The 16,784-nt window shown below is 46.8% G+C and overlaps 1 protein-coding gene across 1 annotated transcript in view; it reads right to left on the bottom strand.

Moving 5' to 3' along the window:
• Window positions 1–12,063: 12,063 nt before the first annotated feature.
• The window catches only part of CAPN8 (calpain 8), a 49,012-nt gene continuing 44,291 nt past the window's right edge, over window positions 12,064–16,784 (bottom strand). Inside the window, exons 18-21 of the mRNA XM_019549529.1 lie at window positions 16,214–16,292; window positions 14,581–14,697; window positions 13,876–13,934; window positions 12,064–12,304 (exon numbers count right to left, since the gene is read on the bottom strand). Of these exons, the coding sequence (XP_019405074.1) occupies window positions 12,281–12,304; window positions 13,876–13,934; window positions 14,581–14,697; window positions 16,214–16,292 (279 nt within the window). The 3' untranslated portion in view covers window positions 12,064–12,280. The remainder of the gene's footprint in view (window positions 12,305–13,875; window positions 13,935–14,580; window positions 14,698–16,213; window positions 16,293–16,784) is intronic.

Genomic DNA, 16,784 nt, shown 5'->3' on the forward strand with positions numbered 1-16,784 from the left:
AGGCATATAACAGCATGGTCTTGTCTGGCATCTATATTACTTTTAAGTTCTGACTGTGTTTTCCACCTGGTTTTATTACAGCTCTGGACATAGGTGACGCATAGAGGGTACACATGCACCCCCTGAGAGTGCTGGTGCCCGCCCTGAGAGCAAGTGTTCTCCGCTTAGGCGACGGGCAGGCGGGGCAGGCAGAGCCCTGGTGCCCCCCATGGAGAAGTGCCACTGGCACTTCTAGGTGCACCGCCAGCACTTTCAGGCCTGGCATCCAACCACAGGGAGACCCCTCCCATCGCCAACACTGCCACAGCCCTCCCTTGCCGCTGACACCTGCATTGCCTCTTGCGGGCAGTCACTGTGCCCCCCCGGCCTCAGGAGGCACATGTCGCCTATAGCTCTGGATAACTCTCAGACCCAGCCTTCTCTGTGAAATGCTCCACTTTTAATTCACTACATTAACCAGAACACTTTTACTCATCAAGCCAGCAAGTAAATATGTTATTCATTCTCAGCCCAATACACTGGGATCTCTGTTGAGCATTCATTATTAATCCTAGCTAAGTAAAATGTTTCTAAAGAAAGGTCCTCTTCTGCTCCAGTCATCTCCATCAGTTCCTTCCATACTGCTCACTCACTGAATCTAAACTTGGGTATGCATCTTTTCCTGGAAACCCCACAAAATATCCTCTTCACTGGGCAACCAACTACATTTCAAGGAAAGAAAGGACACTTGAATTAAAAGAGCTAACAAAGCTTATTTAAAGACACCCCAATTCACAAGGTTTTATTTATTGTACTAGAGCAGATATTTGTTTCATAGTGTCCCATACAGGAAGATCAGATAAAGAATATATTTTCAAGCTGTAGTCTTATGTATAATCACATTCATGTGATCATAGCTTAAAATACATTTGTTTGGTAATCACAGGGTGAGTCTACACAAGATGCTTTACTGCTCAGTAGAGCAACTGACTGCACAATAAGCATGCACATCTATACATGCAGACACTTACTGCATAATAAACTGCTCTACGTTTGAGTATATTTGCTATCTGCAAATGCAAGTAGCAAATTTACTCGCAAATAATTACTGTGCAGTAATGCACATGTAAACGCTGACTGGTTAGCCCTGCCACCAGGGGACCAGCCTCAGCACAGCCCCAGGGCCCCTGGACTGGGAGCCTCTTCTGCCCCAGGGCCCAGCCCCACTCCCAGGTCCTTAAAAGCCCGCAGCCATGCTGGAGCCCTGGGGCACATGCAGGCACCCTGTGGCCACACCTGACCACTGCATTCCCCTGCACAGGCTGCAGGGCAGCTGAGGCAGCCTGCCTGCCCCCCCACGCCACTCTGTGGCACTGCAGTGCCACATAGCTGCCAGGGCCATGCCATCCAGCCCCACAGGATGCTGCAGGCAGCTGCCAGGCCTGGCAACACCCGGGCCCAGCTGCAGCCGGCTTGTGGCCAGTGAGGCCAGCTCCACCTGGCCTCAGGCAACCCCCAGCAGCCTGCCCGGATCCTGGAGATGCTGCCTGGCACTGCTTCACCTTGCGACTGCCAATCCCATGCCATGCTCCTGTGCTGGGTGCTGCAGGCAGCTGCCCAGGCCTGGCAGCACCAGGACAGTCGAATGGAGGCCCAGTGAGCCATCGCAGAAGTCATGCTGGTGTCCTCTCTGATGCCACACACCATCTCCCAGGGCCCCAGCTGGTTGCTGGACGAGACTGCAGATGTTGTGGCACTGTGGGGTGAGGCTGAGGTGCTCAGCCAGTTAGTGTGGGGCAGGCGCTGCAAAACCCATGTTTACAAGGAGCTGTCAGGCAGGGAGCATGGGCACAACTGGGTGGTGCGCCAGTGCCATATAAAATTCAAGGCCTTGCAGGCATGTGGGTCCTCATTACTGACCACAACCATTGGTCAGGGACTGCCCACAAGTCCATGCCCTTTATGAGGCAACTGAACACCATGCTTGCACCCCGGGACCCTGGCTGCAACCATGCTGTATACTCCAGCATGGGCAGCCTACCTGAGACTCCACTATGGCCTCGCACCCATGGTGAGTTAGCAATTACACCTCAAAAATAATTATGCATGGGGTATTCCAGAACATGTAAACCTAATCCAAAGCACAGTCTTTTCAGAGATTACTTCAGACCACTGTAAGGGCTCAAACAGTCAACATCATCCTTGTGCCACTATAAAAATTGTTATGGAGGCACAAGTTATGAGTGAAGAGACATCTGAGCCCATTGTCATGCTCCAAGTGTCCCAAATCATTACTGCAAACAAAAGTAGTCTCAATCTGTGATGCCTTAAATGGGACAAAATCTGCTTTCTTATCATACACTACAGGAATTCGCCTGCAAGGGATTACCGCAGCACACATCAGACTGCCAGCTCCCTGGCTTGGGGTGCCATTGCTCTGAAGGATACCATTGCTCCCATGCCATTGCTGTGAAGAATTGGGACCCTGAAGGGGACTGGGACCCCCTGGAGGGAATTCCTGTGGCGTGTATCTGCAAGTGGGGGAGCCCTGAGCTGGGATGTGACATCCAGAGCCATTGTCCTGCAGGATCTGGCCCCTGAAGCCCCAGAAGTGGCAGGGGCCCAACAACATCGGTAGATACCAGTAAAGTAGGTCAGCTGTACTGAGACACATCCTGGCACAGCCAATCCTGCTCCAAAGATGATGTCTGTTTATAGGCTAAGGCAAAATGGACCATTCATGTTTCCAGAGGAGCTGAGGAATAGTGAGTAACAAGATCAGTGCAGAAAGGCTTTGCAGAAGGAGCAGGTTTAAAGAGAAAACTTGAAGAAGAAGCTATGTGTTTGGCACACAGACAGCAGAAGGCTGGCTCAAGGGTAGTGGATGCCTTTCAGTGAATGATTTTGAGTGGAAGAAGGGAGGAGTGAAGTTGAATTTAGTGAATTTTCAAATAAGACAGACCAGCAATGGCTAGACCTGGTCCCAGTCAAGGTGCAAACATTGTTGCCCTAACTTTACTTCCTCCACCTTCAATGACGTAGGGCAAGCACCTGCTATCCCACTTCATCTCTTCTTAGTGAATGTTTGTACACCGTATTGAAATGTAAAGCACTGAGTATTGCAGGAACTGATACAATGGTGGTTAGGCTATCTTTGGCACCAGGAATTGGGGCTTGTTGTCCTTAAGATACAATATGTCATGGACATGTTGCTCTCAACCTAAGTGACTCCCTGCAGGGGATTCCTGTGGTGTGCGTCTGCAAGTGGGGAAGTCCCCATGGGGCTCCCTCGCTTGTAGACATACACCCTGAGTTGCAGTGCTGCATCCAGAGCCATTGTCCTGCAGGATCAGGCCCCTGAAGCCCCAGGAGCAGCTGGGGCCTGGCAACATCTGTAGATATCAGTGAAATGTCCATGAGTTTCTTTGTTATTTTGTAGCTTTTGTTTTTTATTTCCAATTAAATTAAATGTATCATTAAAAATTCCTATCTTGGCAGGAAAGTGAACCACATAACTGATATAAATTTGGCAGCAACAGTGTGAGCTCTCACATCAGGCCCTGAAATTCATTTGGCTTTGTTGGTCCTCGCAAGAAGAGCGCCATCTGTGTTGGTGGTTTTAACAGGGGCCTCAGAAGATCCTTGTCTGAAGGGGAATCTGTCAAATGAAACTGCATTGGACTGCCTGTTTGGTATTGTAATTCTCATTCCATGTTAGGGCCAAATTTATGTAGCATTTGCACATAATGCAGTGATGTCAGCTAACTCTACTTTAGTTTTTAATCATGGCATGCAAGGGATGCTATCAAATTAAAAGTAAAAAAAGCGAAAGCCAGAGGTCCTTACATTTTATCTAACTGCTATTTCATGAAGAATGCAGAAGTTGTCCTTGCAGCAGGGATCACAACCCAGTCCCCCCAGCTGAGATAAGTATTTTGACCACTAGGGATGACCCTCTTGTGCTTTTACTACTAGACTATTTACATGGAGTAGTGTGGGGGTTGGCACCCCCATCCCCAGCTGAGTTTTAAAAGGACGTGGCAATCACTGCTGCATTTTGTAGTGAACTAGATCTTGTTGCTGGGTAGTACATGTTCTCCGAAAACACCTGCCAGATTGAGCTTCTCAACAGATTGAAATAGAGGAACGCCTAACTGTTAGACCAGTGGTTCTCAACCATTTTAGACTCAAAGCACCCCTCATTAGACTCAAGGTACCCTTCAGAAAATGTCAGCTCTTAGTTTGTATTCATTTTTGACAAAGCATTTCTTGTGTTGCAAAAAACACAGAAAGACCCCAACAGGTCAGCCTGTTTTTGATACTGCAGATTCCTATTTGAAATCTCTGGATTTATATAGTGAATCATTTTTGCACACCTAATACTGCTAACATTGCACAATGCCCCATGGGGCCCTTGAAAGGATCTCAAAGTACTCAGGGTACCACAGCCCCCTGGCTGCACTATACTAAAGCAGGCCTAGGCACAAACCAAGCGCAAAGCTGATCAACTCTCACAAAAAAGAACTGCTTTTGCATAGGTGCAAAAGCACAGCTTTCAGACACCTACAGACCTTTTTAAAGTTACAAACTGTGAAGCACCAAGGGTTTAAGCACCTCCACAGTTAGAAACTCTCATCATAACTCAAGCAGGAAAAGCCCTACCAGCCACAGCCCTAACCTTAGACCAGGGTTCCCTACAAAATACACCCTAACCCTAATTCTATAAGCTCTAGCAGCTGGAAACCTAACCCTAGTGCTGTAATCATTAGGCTCAGTAAATACTGGCATACATGACTGAAGAGAACAACTTTAATCATGGAAGATCAGGCAAGTCTGCAGTCTGGCTCTAACCAACCTGCTCCTTAACTGGGGAACCATCTCCCAGTACCCAACCTCAGTAGTCTAAGTAAGGGAGCATCTCCAAACTACATCCTCTGTCGCCACACCTAGCACAACCCTAACCCTAGGATTAGTACCCTACCATAAACATAGCGGGAAGAACCCTCTCAGCCTAGTCCTAATCCAAGCACTGAATCTCTTAACAGCTAAAACTCTAGCCATAACCCTGTTCATCCCCATGACACAAACAGCCAGAAACCTGCATCTGGATTGGGTTGCTTTACCACCTCCACCTCGAACCCTACTTCTTAAAGCCCTCATAGTAGCAACCCTAACCCTAAAAGTAAGGTTTATGTGGCATAAACACAGCTCAGAGAGCCCTACCAGCCCTAACCCTAACCTCCAGATCCTAAAGCAAAAGATCACCCTTACTTTTTCATAGTTGCTTTGACAAAGCATCCAATTTTACTCCTAAAATAAAAATTAATCATGCTCTTCTATTACCCACATCACTAACAATACTGTGTAGTTTGCAAAATGAAGCGTGAAATTCCTGTTTATGTTCACTGTTATGTGGTGATTTGCCATCCGCATTTCTCTCAGCTTTGACAATGACATTTGACTAGTCGGTTTCTGTCAGGTTCTCATACACTAGACCAATGTTGCAGTGTCTGAAATGCAGACAGTTTTAAGGGAGCACATAAAGCTAACTCTAAATACACACAAGCTGTTTAATTGAAAAAAAAATAAAAATGTGGTCAATCTATTATTAGTAATTAGTAGCAGTAATATTATTTATTATGGTCACAGCCTGCTGCTTCTTCTAGATCCCTTTCTCAAAGGATTTGGAGGGTGGAGTTTATAAATTAAGGAGAAATGTGATGCTTTATCAAGTCCTTATTTTCTCCTTTACCTTGTTAAATCACATCATGCTGATTCCTTCTCAAACCAGATGTTTCCCCAGCCTCCTAGATTTACACTGACACATCACTTTTTCCTAGGCATAGAAGAAAGCTGCCACCTGATGAGCGGTGCTATATCTTCTAGGCCTTCTCCAGCATCCTAAATCACTAAATAACAGCAAGACTGATGGGTTCCTGCTGAAGCAACAGCTACTACTGCCCTCTAGTGAGGACATACAACTGTAAGCTGCTTGTGGTTTATTTATGCAGCACAGTAGTACAGACCAGAGAAAGGAATAATGCTCAAATGCAAGTAATCCTGGATGAATGCTAATCCATAATTCACTCCACTGAAAATTAAAACAAATGCTGTATACATACAATTAATAATAACAAAAGGGAACACAGCAGGAGCAAGCTATACCACACCCCTTATTATTTACTGTGTCTGAAAACTCCAAGGACCACATTTGATTTGGGAAACACACAGGGTATGTCTACACAGCAACCCAAAAGGTGGGCCTGCAGCTTGGGTAAACACAGCACAACTAGCTTATAACTACCTCACTTGGGTGCCTGTAGTATTTAGTCGGATTAGCACAACCCACTCTGAGTCCCAGCAAACTACGCACATGCAGTTTATGGTACAAGAGGTCCCTTATTAATGAGACCAGAACTAACTAATCTAAATGTAGATTGTAGGTATGTTTACCTGAGATGCAACCTCTGAATCTCAAGGTAGACATTTTTAAGTAGCTGATTTATCTCTAATATTTCTGATGTCATGGTAACTAGTAGATTCTTGGAGAACGCTCCTCTCTCCAGGGCTGGCCAGGACTTCAAATGAAAAACAGGATGGATGTCTTTAAAGGTCAGGTATTTGTGCAGATATCATGCGTGGGACGCAGCCTAAGGGCAGTACCTCATGAGGGAGTTAAGAAGCCTTTGTACATGCAACAAAATAGGCCTTTAAAGAGGCTTAAATGCCGTTTTGCACCGTTTTAATGGCGTTGCGGTTTGCACACTTGGCAGTGTATTCCACTTCAATGGCGTTGCTGTTTGCATGCTCGGCAGCGTACGCCGCTTTAAATGACACTGTAACGTAGCAAGATAAAACCCCTCTGAGGTGTTTTAGTTTGCTACCTAACAAAGTGCAATGGGGCACAGGGCCCTGGAAGCCGACATGCTCGGGGAAGCTCAGGCTTGGCAGGCTTCCAGAGCCCCGTGCACTGTTCCCACTGCCTTCACCCACCGCCAGCACACCCAGCCGCCCTCCTGCTACCTTGCCGCTCTACCCCAGGGGCAAACCAGCTGTTCCCAGGTGGCCCCAGGTGGTGGGGACAGTGCAGGGGTTCTGGAGCTTACTGGCCTCTCCCGTATGCTACCCCAGTGCTTCCCTCTGTGGCTGCGGCACCCCTGGGGCCACCTGGGCTGGGTGCCAGCGGGCAGGTGCCACCTGGGGGGCACCACCACCAGGGAGGGAAGCACCTGGGTCCCCCATGGCTCAGGGACCACTCAGCCCACTGGCAGGTCACAACAATCCAAAAATGAGGAAAAAACAATATGGTAGCACCCAAGAACAGTTCTCTGCCCACCCAAAAGCAGCTGCAGGTATCCTCAAACACTTCTCTTTTCACCTCCCAAGCCAGCAGCCAGCCCTGGAGCCACCAAGCATGTATGTTGGGTTCCTTGCTCCTTATGCAGCATTGCTCCTTATATGGTGGCCTCACAGTGAAATCCATCTGCCAACCACATAAAAAAACCACTTGCATTTGAAGGTATTTCTAGGCCAGACCTCAATCAGCTTGATGCCATAATTCATGCAGAAGCAGTGGCAGGAGTGGTGGTAATAAGTCCCCAGTGAAGTGGACAGGGCTTTGCAGTGTGCCAGCTCATATCCAGGCCAGGCTGGGCTCACCTGGGTCCATGGGAAGAGGAAATATTCTTACAGGAAGGTGGGACAAGAAAGGGCCTCTGCCCTGTTTCCTGTACTCTTCTTTGCCAGCCTCCACATGCAGTGCTACAAGTCTCTTCTAGACTAGGGATGCTCAACCCCCAACTGTGGGTCAGATTCAGGCCACGGAGCCATGTGATCTGGCTCATGGATCTCCCCAAGGGTCTGGAAGTTTGCCAGGGGTGGGGAGAAATGGTAATTAGAACTGTCACCAATCCCCTGCAGCCAAATCTCCAACCCCCATGGGCCAAAAGACACAGCTCTGTGCATGGGATCCCACTGGCACTTGTGGAGCTGGGTGATGGGGCCCAATCCACACATAGGGCTGGGGACAGAGTGGGGCAATGGGTCCCACTCCCACAAGGCTAGAGGTAGGGCAGCAGTTTGATTTGGCACATGCAGGGCCACTGGGGCTAGGGTCCAATCCAGCAAATGCGGGTCAGGACTGGGGCAGCAGGCCGAATCAGGCACAATGCCACAGCTGTGATAAGGTGTGCAGGACTGGGGCCTCTTCTGGTACATGCTGGATTGAGCCCTAGCCCCATGTGTACCAGGCTGAGCCTACAGACTGGATCTGGCCCACGGACCCACCCCGACAACTCAGTTCAAATGGGAGCTCCAGCTCAGCAAGTCTGAACATGAAGGCCTGGCCACACAGCAAGCAATTCAGAGAACTCCAGCACCCCTGGCCCTGAGCCCTGTGCTCAGGCCACTATGCTCCACTGCCTGCCTAAAAAGCAGCTGCACGCATTTTAGTCAACAAGCAACTGGGGCCAAGGGAGAATAGGGATTGATGAGCACAGACACTTGTTCAGCTTGTAGCACAAGGAAGAGGAACAAGAAGACCTTAATCATCTTTTTGCGGATGCAGCCAAGTGGAAAAGAGGAGTGCACTGAATGCGATGAAAAGGCTCGTTTTTTCAGCAGTTGTCTGAGACCCGCTAGCCAAGTGTTGTGCTCAAAGAACAAAGACAAGAGGAAGTGGCTCCTCTAGCACTGTCTGCCTCCCAGAGATAAAGGAGGATGGAGTGCAGCAATCTGCCCAGCCTGCAAAGGTAAGTGAGAAAGACAGGGAGAAGAGCTGCTGAGAGAACTCTGAGCAATACTGTAATGAGGGTGTACTGAGCAATGCTGAACAGGGCAAAGAGGGGAAGGTGAGCATCCAGTGGATTTTTTGTGCCTATGTGATGTTCCCTGCCCTGTTAAGAGATGCTGTTGTGATCACACATCATTGGAATAAACTGATGAACAGCAGATGAGAGCAGAAGGCTAATCCAGGGCTTCACGGTGTTCACTTGCTGTGCTGCACAGCTAGGAAGGGATTGTGGGAATACTCAACAGAGCTCCCAGGAAAAGGGGGTTGAGTTTTTCTTTTGGCTTACCTGGTGTACAGCACTTGCCAGGGAGATCCAGGGCCTTCTGAGGCTCAAGCCCATCACTGACTTCCACAGTATGGAGTGTACTCTTAAGTGGGTCTCTGTATTTAAACTAGCAGGTATGTTAAGATCTCTGTCACCAGTCAGCAGGCTGCTATGTTGCTTTGTGAGGAGAACTAGCACTATATGAAATTACTGGGCACACAAGGCACTTATCACTGCGGGTAATCACAGCTGGTCAGCTCTGCAAAGCTCTGCTCCAAGTCTTCAGAGCCTGGCACCTGACACCTAGGCTGCTGTTAGAAGGCCAATGATAGGTAAATGCACTTTTCAGATTCCACCCAGTAGAGGCCAGCAGACACATTTTTTATAATAGGATGCAATGCTCTTAAGACAGATAGATGGCTGGACCCAGCAGGAGCCTCGCTTTGTTAGCACAAGGAATGGTTGGAAGACCAAAGGGATTACTGAGCACTGGAGGGTCTTGCAGCAAGACATTTTGTAATGGTAGCAGGAGACTCAACAGATCAAACCATTCATTATACAAAGTGGCTATTGTAATTAACACTGAGGAAGGGGACCACTACTACAGAGGTTTCTCCTTTGAGCAGTTGTCCTCATGCTCATTCCACAGTGGGTGCAGATACAACTTGTGCACTTGAGAATAGAGACTTTTAATTAGCAGTACCTGGAAAGAGTGTGCATGGAGTCAGGCTGCCTCTTGCTTCCTAGGCAGCTATCCTTGCTCCTTTGAAGTTCTTGCCTGGGATCAAGCACCTAATCTTAGGTATAGCAACACCTAAGTGTAGGTGGTTAAGGGACCAATCTGGATTTTTCCTATTTCTTACTAAGTTTCTTTTGGTCATCATTTAATATTTCCTTTCGCTGCCATTTGGCAGCTCAGTTGGTTGTTTAAAACAAAGTATGTGTTCCTGTGGACTTAGTACCTGTGGAAGAGAGCAAGCTCTCCCCGAAGTCACCTGGCTGCAAATACTGCCCCTCCTGGGGTGGAACTATTCTCACCAACAGCAACTTCCAAGCGCCTGTCCTGGCTGGGTGATGCCACATACAAGGGATGTGTCCCATCTATAACTTACTTACCTCCCAGACCTTGCTGGGTAATTCCATAGGGTTGGTCTCAAATCCTGGAACACAGGACCCTGCTATGACACCTTGCCAGATAAATGAAAGGGATGTCGACACTGCTTCCTCAGGGCTCCCAGGGTGTACCAGTCTCAAGCTTACCCTGTACCCTTCCCAACCACTTGGCACATGCCAAATCTAGAAATGAGGTAGTGAAACTGTTATGAATGTAATTTCCTCCTCCCCTCACATGATGGTACTCTGAAGTACACCAGGGGCAGATTTTGAGAGTGGCAGCAGAGCATGAGTGATCTGACAACACCATCTGATTGTAGCCAAGGCCCAGGAATTCATGTTTGCTTTTCCCCAGTTCTGAACCAGCCCAAGACATCTGCAGGACCCTGACCACGCTTAGCACCAAGGTTATCAGCACCAGCCCTCTGTTCCATCTGGATTTAGGACACTGACAGACTTGTTTATGCTACTGAAAACACAGCCACAGTGGGTTTCAACTGCCCTTTCTACATGAGCACCAGGTTCATCTGCATTCACAGCACCAGAACCTCTGGCAGTCGTCCCCCCCGCCCCCAGAACTGGAGTCCTCAGCACTGACTCTGAACTCATTCTCCTCAGTTCCCCAAATGACTATGGCTTATCTAGGGACAAGAGCCTCTAGGGACTTAGACTGTCTCTAAGGGCCATGATTCCCAAACCCATAGCCCCAAGGTCCCTGTGCTGCCATGTTGATGTGGCTGATTGGGCCAAAGCTCCATAGTGTGACACTGAATACAACTACAGGTCCCAGGAACGAACTAGGAACTGCAAATAAGGAACTGGGAACCAGAAACCAACTTCAGCCCCATCTATTGACCTAGGACCCAATCTTCCAGCCTTAGTCTCGCAGACTACCCCATAAACAGAGAATATAATCCAGTTAATGGGACCCTACCCCAGTTTCCTCTGCTTCTCCAGATTCTGCAGCTGTGAGCAAATAGAGGTACAGACCCAGGGGCAGATCCATGGAGGTGTACCGGTGCCATCCCTCTTTGATTCCGGCTCCCCCAAAAGTTTAAACCAACTGCTTGGGAGTGGCAGCAGTATTTCTAGTCAGGCAGCAGCAAGGGAATCAATTGACTTCATGGCTCATTATAATCTACCTGACCCCTTCTGAACTCTCCATTCCACTGGTGTTAATGACCCTCTCTCTTTTCAATGGTCTAAATGTTTCAGCAATCAAGCTATCCTTTATTCTACAATTCTGCTGTCTGTTAACTGTTCCTGGTTATGAAGCTCCTATTTCACAGCCCTGCAGATGGCATCTAACTCATTCCAGTGAAGTTATATTTGTTCTTAATTTTCAATCTCAAACTGAGTAATACAGCCCCAGGCCCCTAGTGTATTAGTAAACTTCTAGTTTATTCTTAACTGGAGAAACATATGTGTTGTTTCATATGTGATGGTGCACCTCACCATGCACACCCCTTTTCAAAATTCAAGATCTGCCATGTGCACTCTTTAATACCTGCCTACCACTCTTTGAAGGTGTGAAGCTTGAGGAAATTCAGGGTGTATGTGCCCATTGCATTTCTGCTCACTGGAACATCCCAAGTTCATGCATGGCTACAGCGGAATAGGCAACACCTCTTGAAGAACTCAATTAACCACCAATGATTACAATATCACTCTTACTGCATAAAGCCCCCATTCAGAGAATGGCATTCCGCTTTGGGGAACAAACCCCAAATGTTTCAAGCGATAAAGATCCCTGTTGGATTTGCACAGTGCTGAATTTCAGTGTGCAGTTGGAATCTCAATCCCAGTTATGCCACTTGAGTCCATCTGTGAGAAATCTGTGACATTTCTACACGAGAAACAAAAATACAGCCTGACAGGAAAGGAAAGTGTTTTTGTTCAAGTATCATTATAGTGCTGCTGCTCCAAATGGCAAGATTGTTTTTATTTTGCTTTGTTTGAAAATAAATTGTCAGGGATGAAAACAGATTTCTTTCCACCCCCTAACAGAGGAGCAGCAATACCAGAGCCACTCAGAGATACAGGAAATACAATGTCATACGCTCCCAGGTATATGAAGGTCCCATCACATTTTAGGGTTCCTGGGAAGCTCCACTGAATTCAGACTTAATGGCTCAAACCAGCACACAGCACAGCCACTGGGGGAGGAAGAGAACAAGGTGTTAGATCTGTGGGGCTCACCCTTTTTAGACTCAAGGCCCTAGCTCCTTGAACTCTTCTGAATTTAGTGGCACCCCATTTCAAAAACTCAATTTGAATTGTTTTTTGACTATGAAAAAAATTACTGAGCAGTTTTTCTGTCGAAAGGAACTCAGAAATACAACAGGTCAGGATGTTTTTGACACTATAGACTCCCATGTTAAACCTCTGGGTTTATCTTGCAAGTCATGTCTAGGTTTTTGCATACCTAACAGTGCTAATATGGGATAGCACCATTCAAAGGATCTCACGATACCCCAGGATGCCACAACTCCTTGGTTGAGAATCAATAACTTACATGGTCTGGAGTGTCCAGAGCATGCCTCAAGGAACCATGAATCCAAATACCACCCCATTTTGAAGAAGACTGGATCTGGTTGCTTTGTGGCAAGACCAGACTTCAGTTCCAGCAGCTCTTGAGAGAGTTCAGAGCTGAAGCTGGCTTTGGACTCTGGAGCTGAGGTTTCTCACTGGGAAAGACAACATGCTAAAAAAGGAGATGGTTGGTATTTGAAAAGTCCTTGGGCCAAATTCCTCCCACATCTTAGGAGCATCTGACTCACCCCTGCTGACGTTAGACTGTAAGACTCCTAGATATTCTGCTGTTTGGATTTACTTATACCCTGCATGGGAAGGATTGGGACCCAGTGTTTGTTTTTCACTATTAAAATCTTTGTAAAAGATAGGAAGCCTTAAAGACCTTTCCAGATGCTGTTAGATCATTTCATTTGTTCTCTGTCATGCAAGAATTGTTCCCTACTGTATACTTTATAGTGCTTTTCTGCTACACCGTGAAAAGAAGAGAGTGAAAATAAACACAGGAACATCATAGCCTAGACCAGGAGTGCTCAGGTCAGGAAATTTGAGGAGCAGTGGCAATTATTACTGCCACCCCTCCTCCACTGCCAAATTCCCTAACCGCACACAGCCAGATGGGTCCAGGACATCACCCTTTCTGCCCCACCCTATGGCTATTTTGGGGCCAGGCCAAACCCCTTTCCCCTCCACACAGCCAGACTGGGGCCTGGCTATGCACCCTCCCCTGCATGGCTAGGTTGGGGCCAGACCAGTCCCCTTCCCCCCACACAGCTGGATCAGGGCCAGGCCATGCTCACTGCCCCCCTCCACACAGCTGGATCAGGCCCCACTACGCCTGCCTCACCAGCCAGATATGACGCCTGATAGCCTGGGCATTGCCTCTCTTGGCCTATGGTGCAAAAAGGTTGAGCACACCTGATGTAGGCAAATTGAGATATTTTGAACAATATTTTTGTCTGTCTTGTTTTATATAAAAATCCTCCTCTTCCGGAACTGAACTAGGAAGGATTTTAGTAGGATGATTTGGTCTGAAAAGATCCCACCTTCTTCACCTGTAGAATCCGCAGTGGATTTTTCTTTGATTCATTATTTAACATGTTTAGCACTAGTAATGGATTTTCCCAAGAAGTGTGTGTGTTGGGAGGGGTGGGGGGACTAATTGCTCATGGTGGGTCAATTTAACTAGTCTTACCTCAGCCAGAGATAGCTGGATGACTCCCTTCCTGTCTTTGTCCAGAAGCTGAAACATTTCTGAAGAGCAAGAGAAGGGAAGAAATTATGGTTGTCATGTAGAAAATTACTGATTGTCTGATAAAATGCTGAGGTTTGGCTTCCATTCGTGGCCTACGTAGATTTGGAATTATATTTAGAGTTGCAGTTTCTCTTAAGTATCGTTTATAAGCCATTTCATGTGGCAGGATACCTGGCTACATCCACTACAGCAAGTTCTGCATTCATAATAGAACAGTCACAAAACATCCTAAGCTGCGCATACACAGTCCATGATACATAATATGTAGAAATGGACTCAGGAGTCTGAGGTCTCAGCAGGCGCTGTAGAAGGTAAATGAGAAAGAAATGGGTGGAGTGGGGTCAGAGTGCTGGAGACAGGAAGGATAATTGCAAACTAAGGGTATGATAGGTTTTTAAAAAAGAGTTTCATCTTCTGGGAAGATCCCTCAATGGTCAAGCAAATGGAATAGTTAACATTAGACATACAAATATTAAAAAACAGTGGGCAGATTTTCTCCTGCCTTGGAAAGCAAAGCTATTTTGTTGGCTTTCTTGCACATTCACATGGTGATTCTTTTTTTTCTTTTTTTTACAGCAGCTGACAAATACTTCAGAACTGCTGAGCCCCTTCATTTTCTGTTCTGTAGGGAAACAAGAAACTTACTGAACAGGGTCTCCAGGCGTATCATACAGGCCACAAAGCCATCAAAATCAATGGTCAGATTGCTGCTGGCATAGCGGCCGACAATGATTTGCTGCACCTTATCGTTGAGAGTGAAACCTAGCACCATGGAAAAGACATGAATCACTGAAGCAGCAGTTTAGTGCACTCTTTTCAATACAGTTTTTATGTGAAATCTTGCAGCTCTAGACAGACATAGATGAAGGATTATGTGCTATTCATCCTGGGAGTTGTGCTGGGTTCCATTATCTCTACTGCATATTGTCCTCTTCACAGTCCATTGTGCTCTGGGGGAGACAGGTCTAACCTTCCCTCAAACAAACTTATCACATATATTTTACAGTTTCTTGTAGGTTTATTTAGTCCTATATTCCCAAAGTAAATCTGTAATGAGTCTTGGGGCCCCAGCCAAGCAGTAGTGATCACAGGATACATCCACACAAGATACTTCACTGTACAGTAAATTAATTCGCTATGCAGTACAGAATCATTGTCTACACATGTGTGGCAGTTAGGATGTAGTAGACTAATTTACTGCACTGTCAGATAGTCTCATCAGATACAAGCAATATCCAGCAGCACAGTAAATTACTGTGCTTAAACACATGTGTAGACAGTGACATCAGGAATAGTTTACTCCAGCTCAAGTATCTGGAGTATATTCCATGCAGAGTATATTCAGTCACATTAATTGCACATATAGACTACTGTGTAGCCAATAGCTGGCAGAGTGGGTGAGTCTACACGAGACACTAAGTGCACAGTAGCATGCCAGGCAAAAACTGTGCTAATAAGCTACTGTACAGGAGTATTAGACTACTGTGCAGTAAGCATCACTAAAAACCCATGCGCTGACACTACTGTGCTGTAGTGCAAGTTACTGCGCATTAATTTAGTAATTGGTTAACCAAGTACTAAACTCTATGCACAGTAACTACAGCACTTTAGTGAACATGTTGATGCGCTCACTGGTTCTGAGTTTCAGGGCTCAGTTTAGGGCCCACATTAATTCTACTTCCTCTGGCATAACTCAAAGCACAGGGATCCAGTAGCCAAAATGTCCACCAGGAAAGAGCTTAGAGACCCAAATCATTCAGGAAACCTTGCTCCACTGCTGAAGCCAGAGCTGACCAGCAATCCCAAAAAGTGGACAGCACTGAGCAGGGAGGAGACACTAATACATCTGCAAGTCTGCTCTAGCCAACAGTGGGGACAGAAGGAGAAGCCTGTAGAGGAGGATGAGGAGCTCACTTCTTCTGTGGGAAGAGCAAAAAAGTCAGGGAAAGGGACGGTATAGTTACAGCACCAAAGCAGGAAAATAGTGTTGGGCTTATTCTTTCTTACTTTAATCTTTCTCAAAATTAAGAAGTGCCAGGTCACTCAATCACAAGGGATAATCAGAGTGCAGATGAGGGATTTAGCAGTTGGTAACATGAAGCAGAAGTGGGATTTTGATGATATAAAGTGGAGGGAGTAGGATCAGGAAAAGAGAGAAAGGAGACTAAGGTCATATCAGAGCTATAAAGACAGGTAGGACAGTGGAATAGTTAAGGCTGCAACATTTTTAATACTGGACTTTACCTGACCACAGGATCTTTCTACACAAGCTATTTACCTGCTTCTCCAAGGGCATTTCGCATCTCATGAGCATCTATGGTACCAGAATAGTCAGTATCCATTTTCTTATAGATCTCCTAGAGCCGAGGAAAGAGGGAATATGGAGTCTGCTTTTTAGGGTATATCTGCACAGTGACACTGCAGAATGGGCTGGCACACCCCCATCCATTTTAATCTGGCTAGCACAGGTAATCATAGCAAGGATGGTGTTAAGGGGAACAGGATTTAGCATGATTTGACAACTGGATTATATAGCCAAGATTCCCACAGAGCTTTTACTCTGTCTGTAAAACCCATGCTGTAACCTGGGCTGCCATGTCATCCTGACTGTTGTCAACCATCCCAGATAAATGCAAGCTGACATGGGTATATGCCAACCTGAGCTGCAATCACAGAATCATAGAAAGTTAGGGTTGGAAGGGACATCAGGAGGTCATCTAGTCCATCCCGGGCAGGGCCCCCCCGGCCTAAGAAATCAGCTTTCCCCAACGGCAGGCCCACTGCACATGCGCGCAGTTTAAAAGGGCCCGCCAAACAGGGAAAAAAGCTCAGTTAGGCTCCGGAGCGGT

Source organism: Crocodylus porosus, unplaced genomic scaffold (genome assembly GCF_001723895.1).
Source record: "Crocodylus porosus isolate Cpor-Errol unplaced genomic scaffold, CroPor_comp1, whole genome shotgun sequence".
Taxonomy (NCBI): domain Eukaryota; kingdom Metazoa; phylum Chordata; order Crocodylia; family Crocodylidae; genus Crocodylus; species Crocodylus porosus.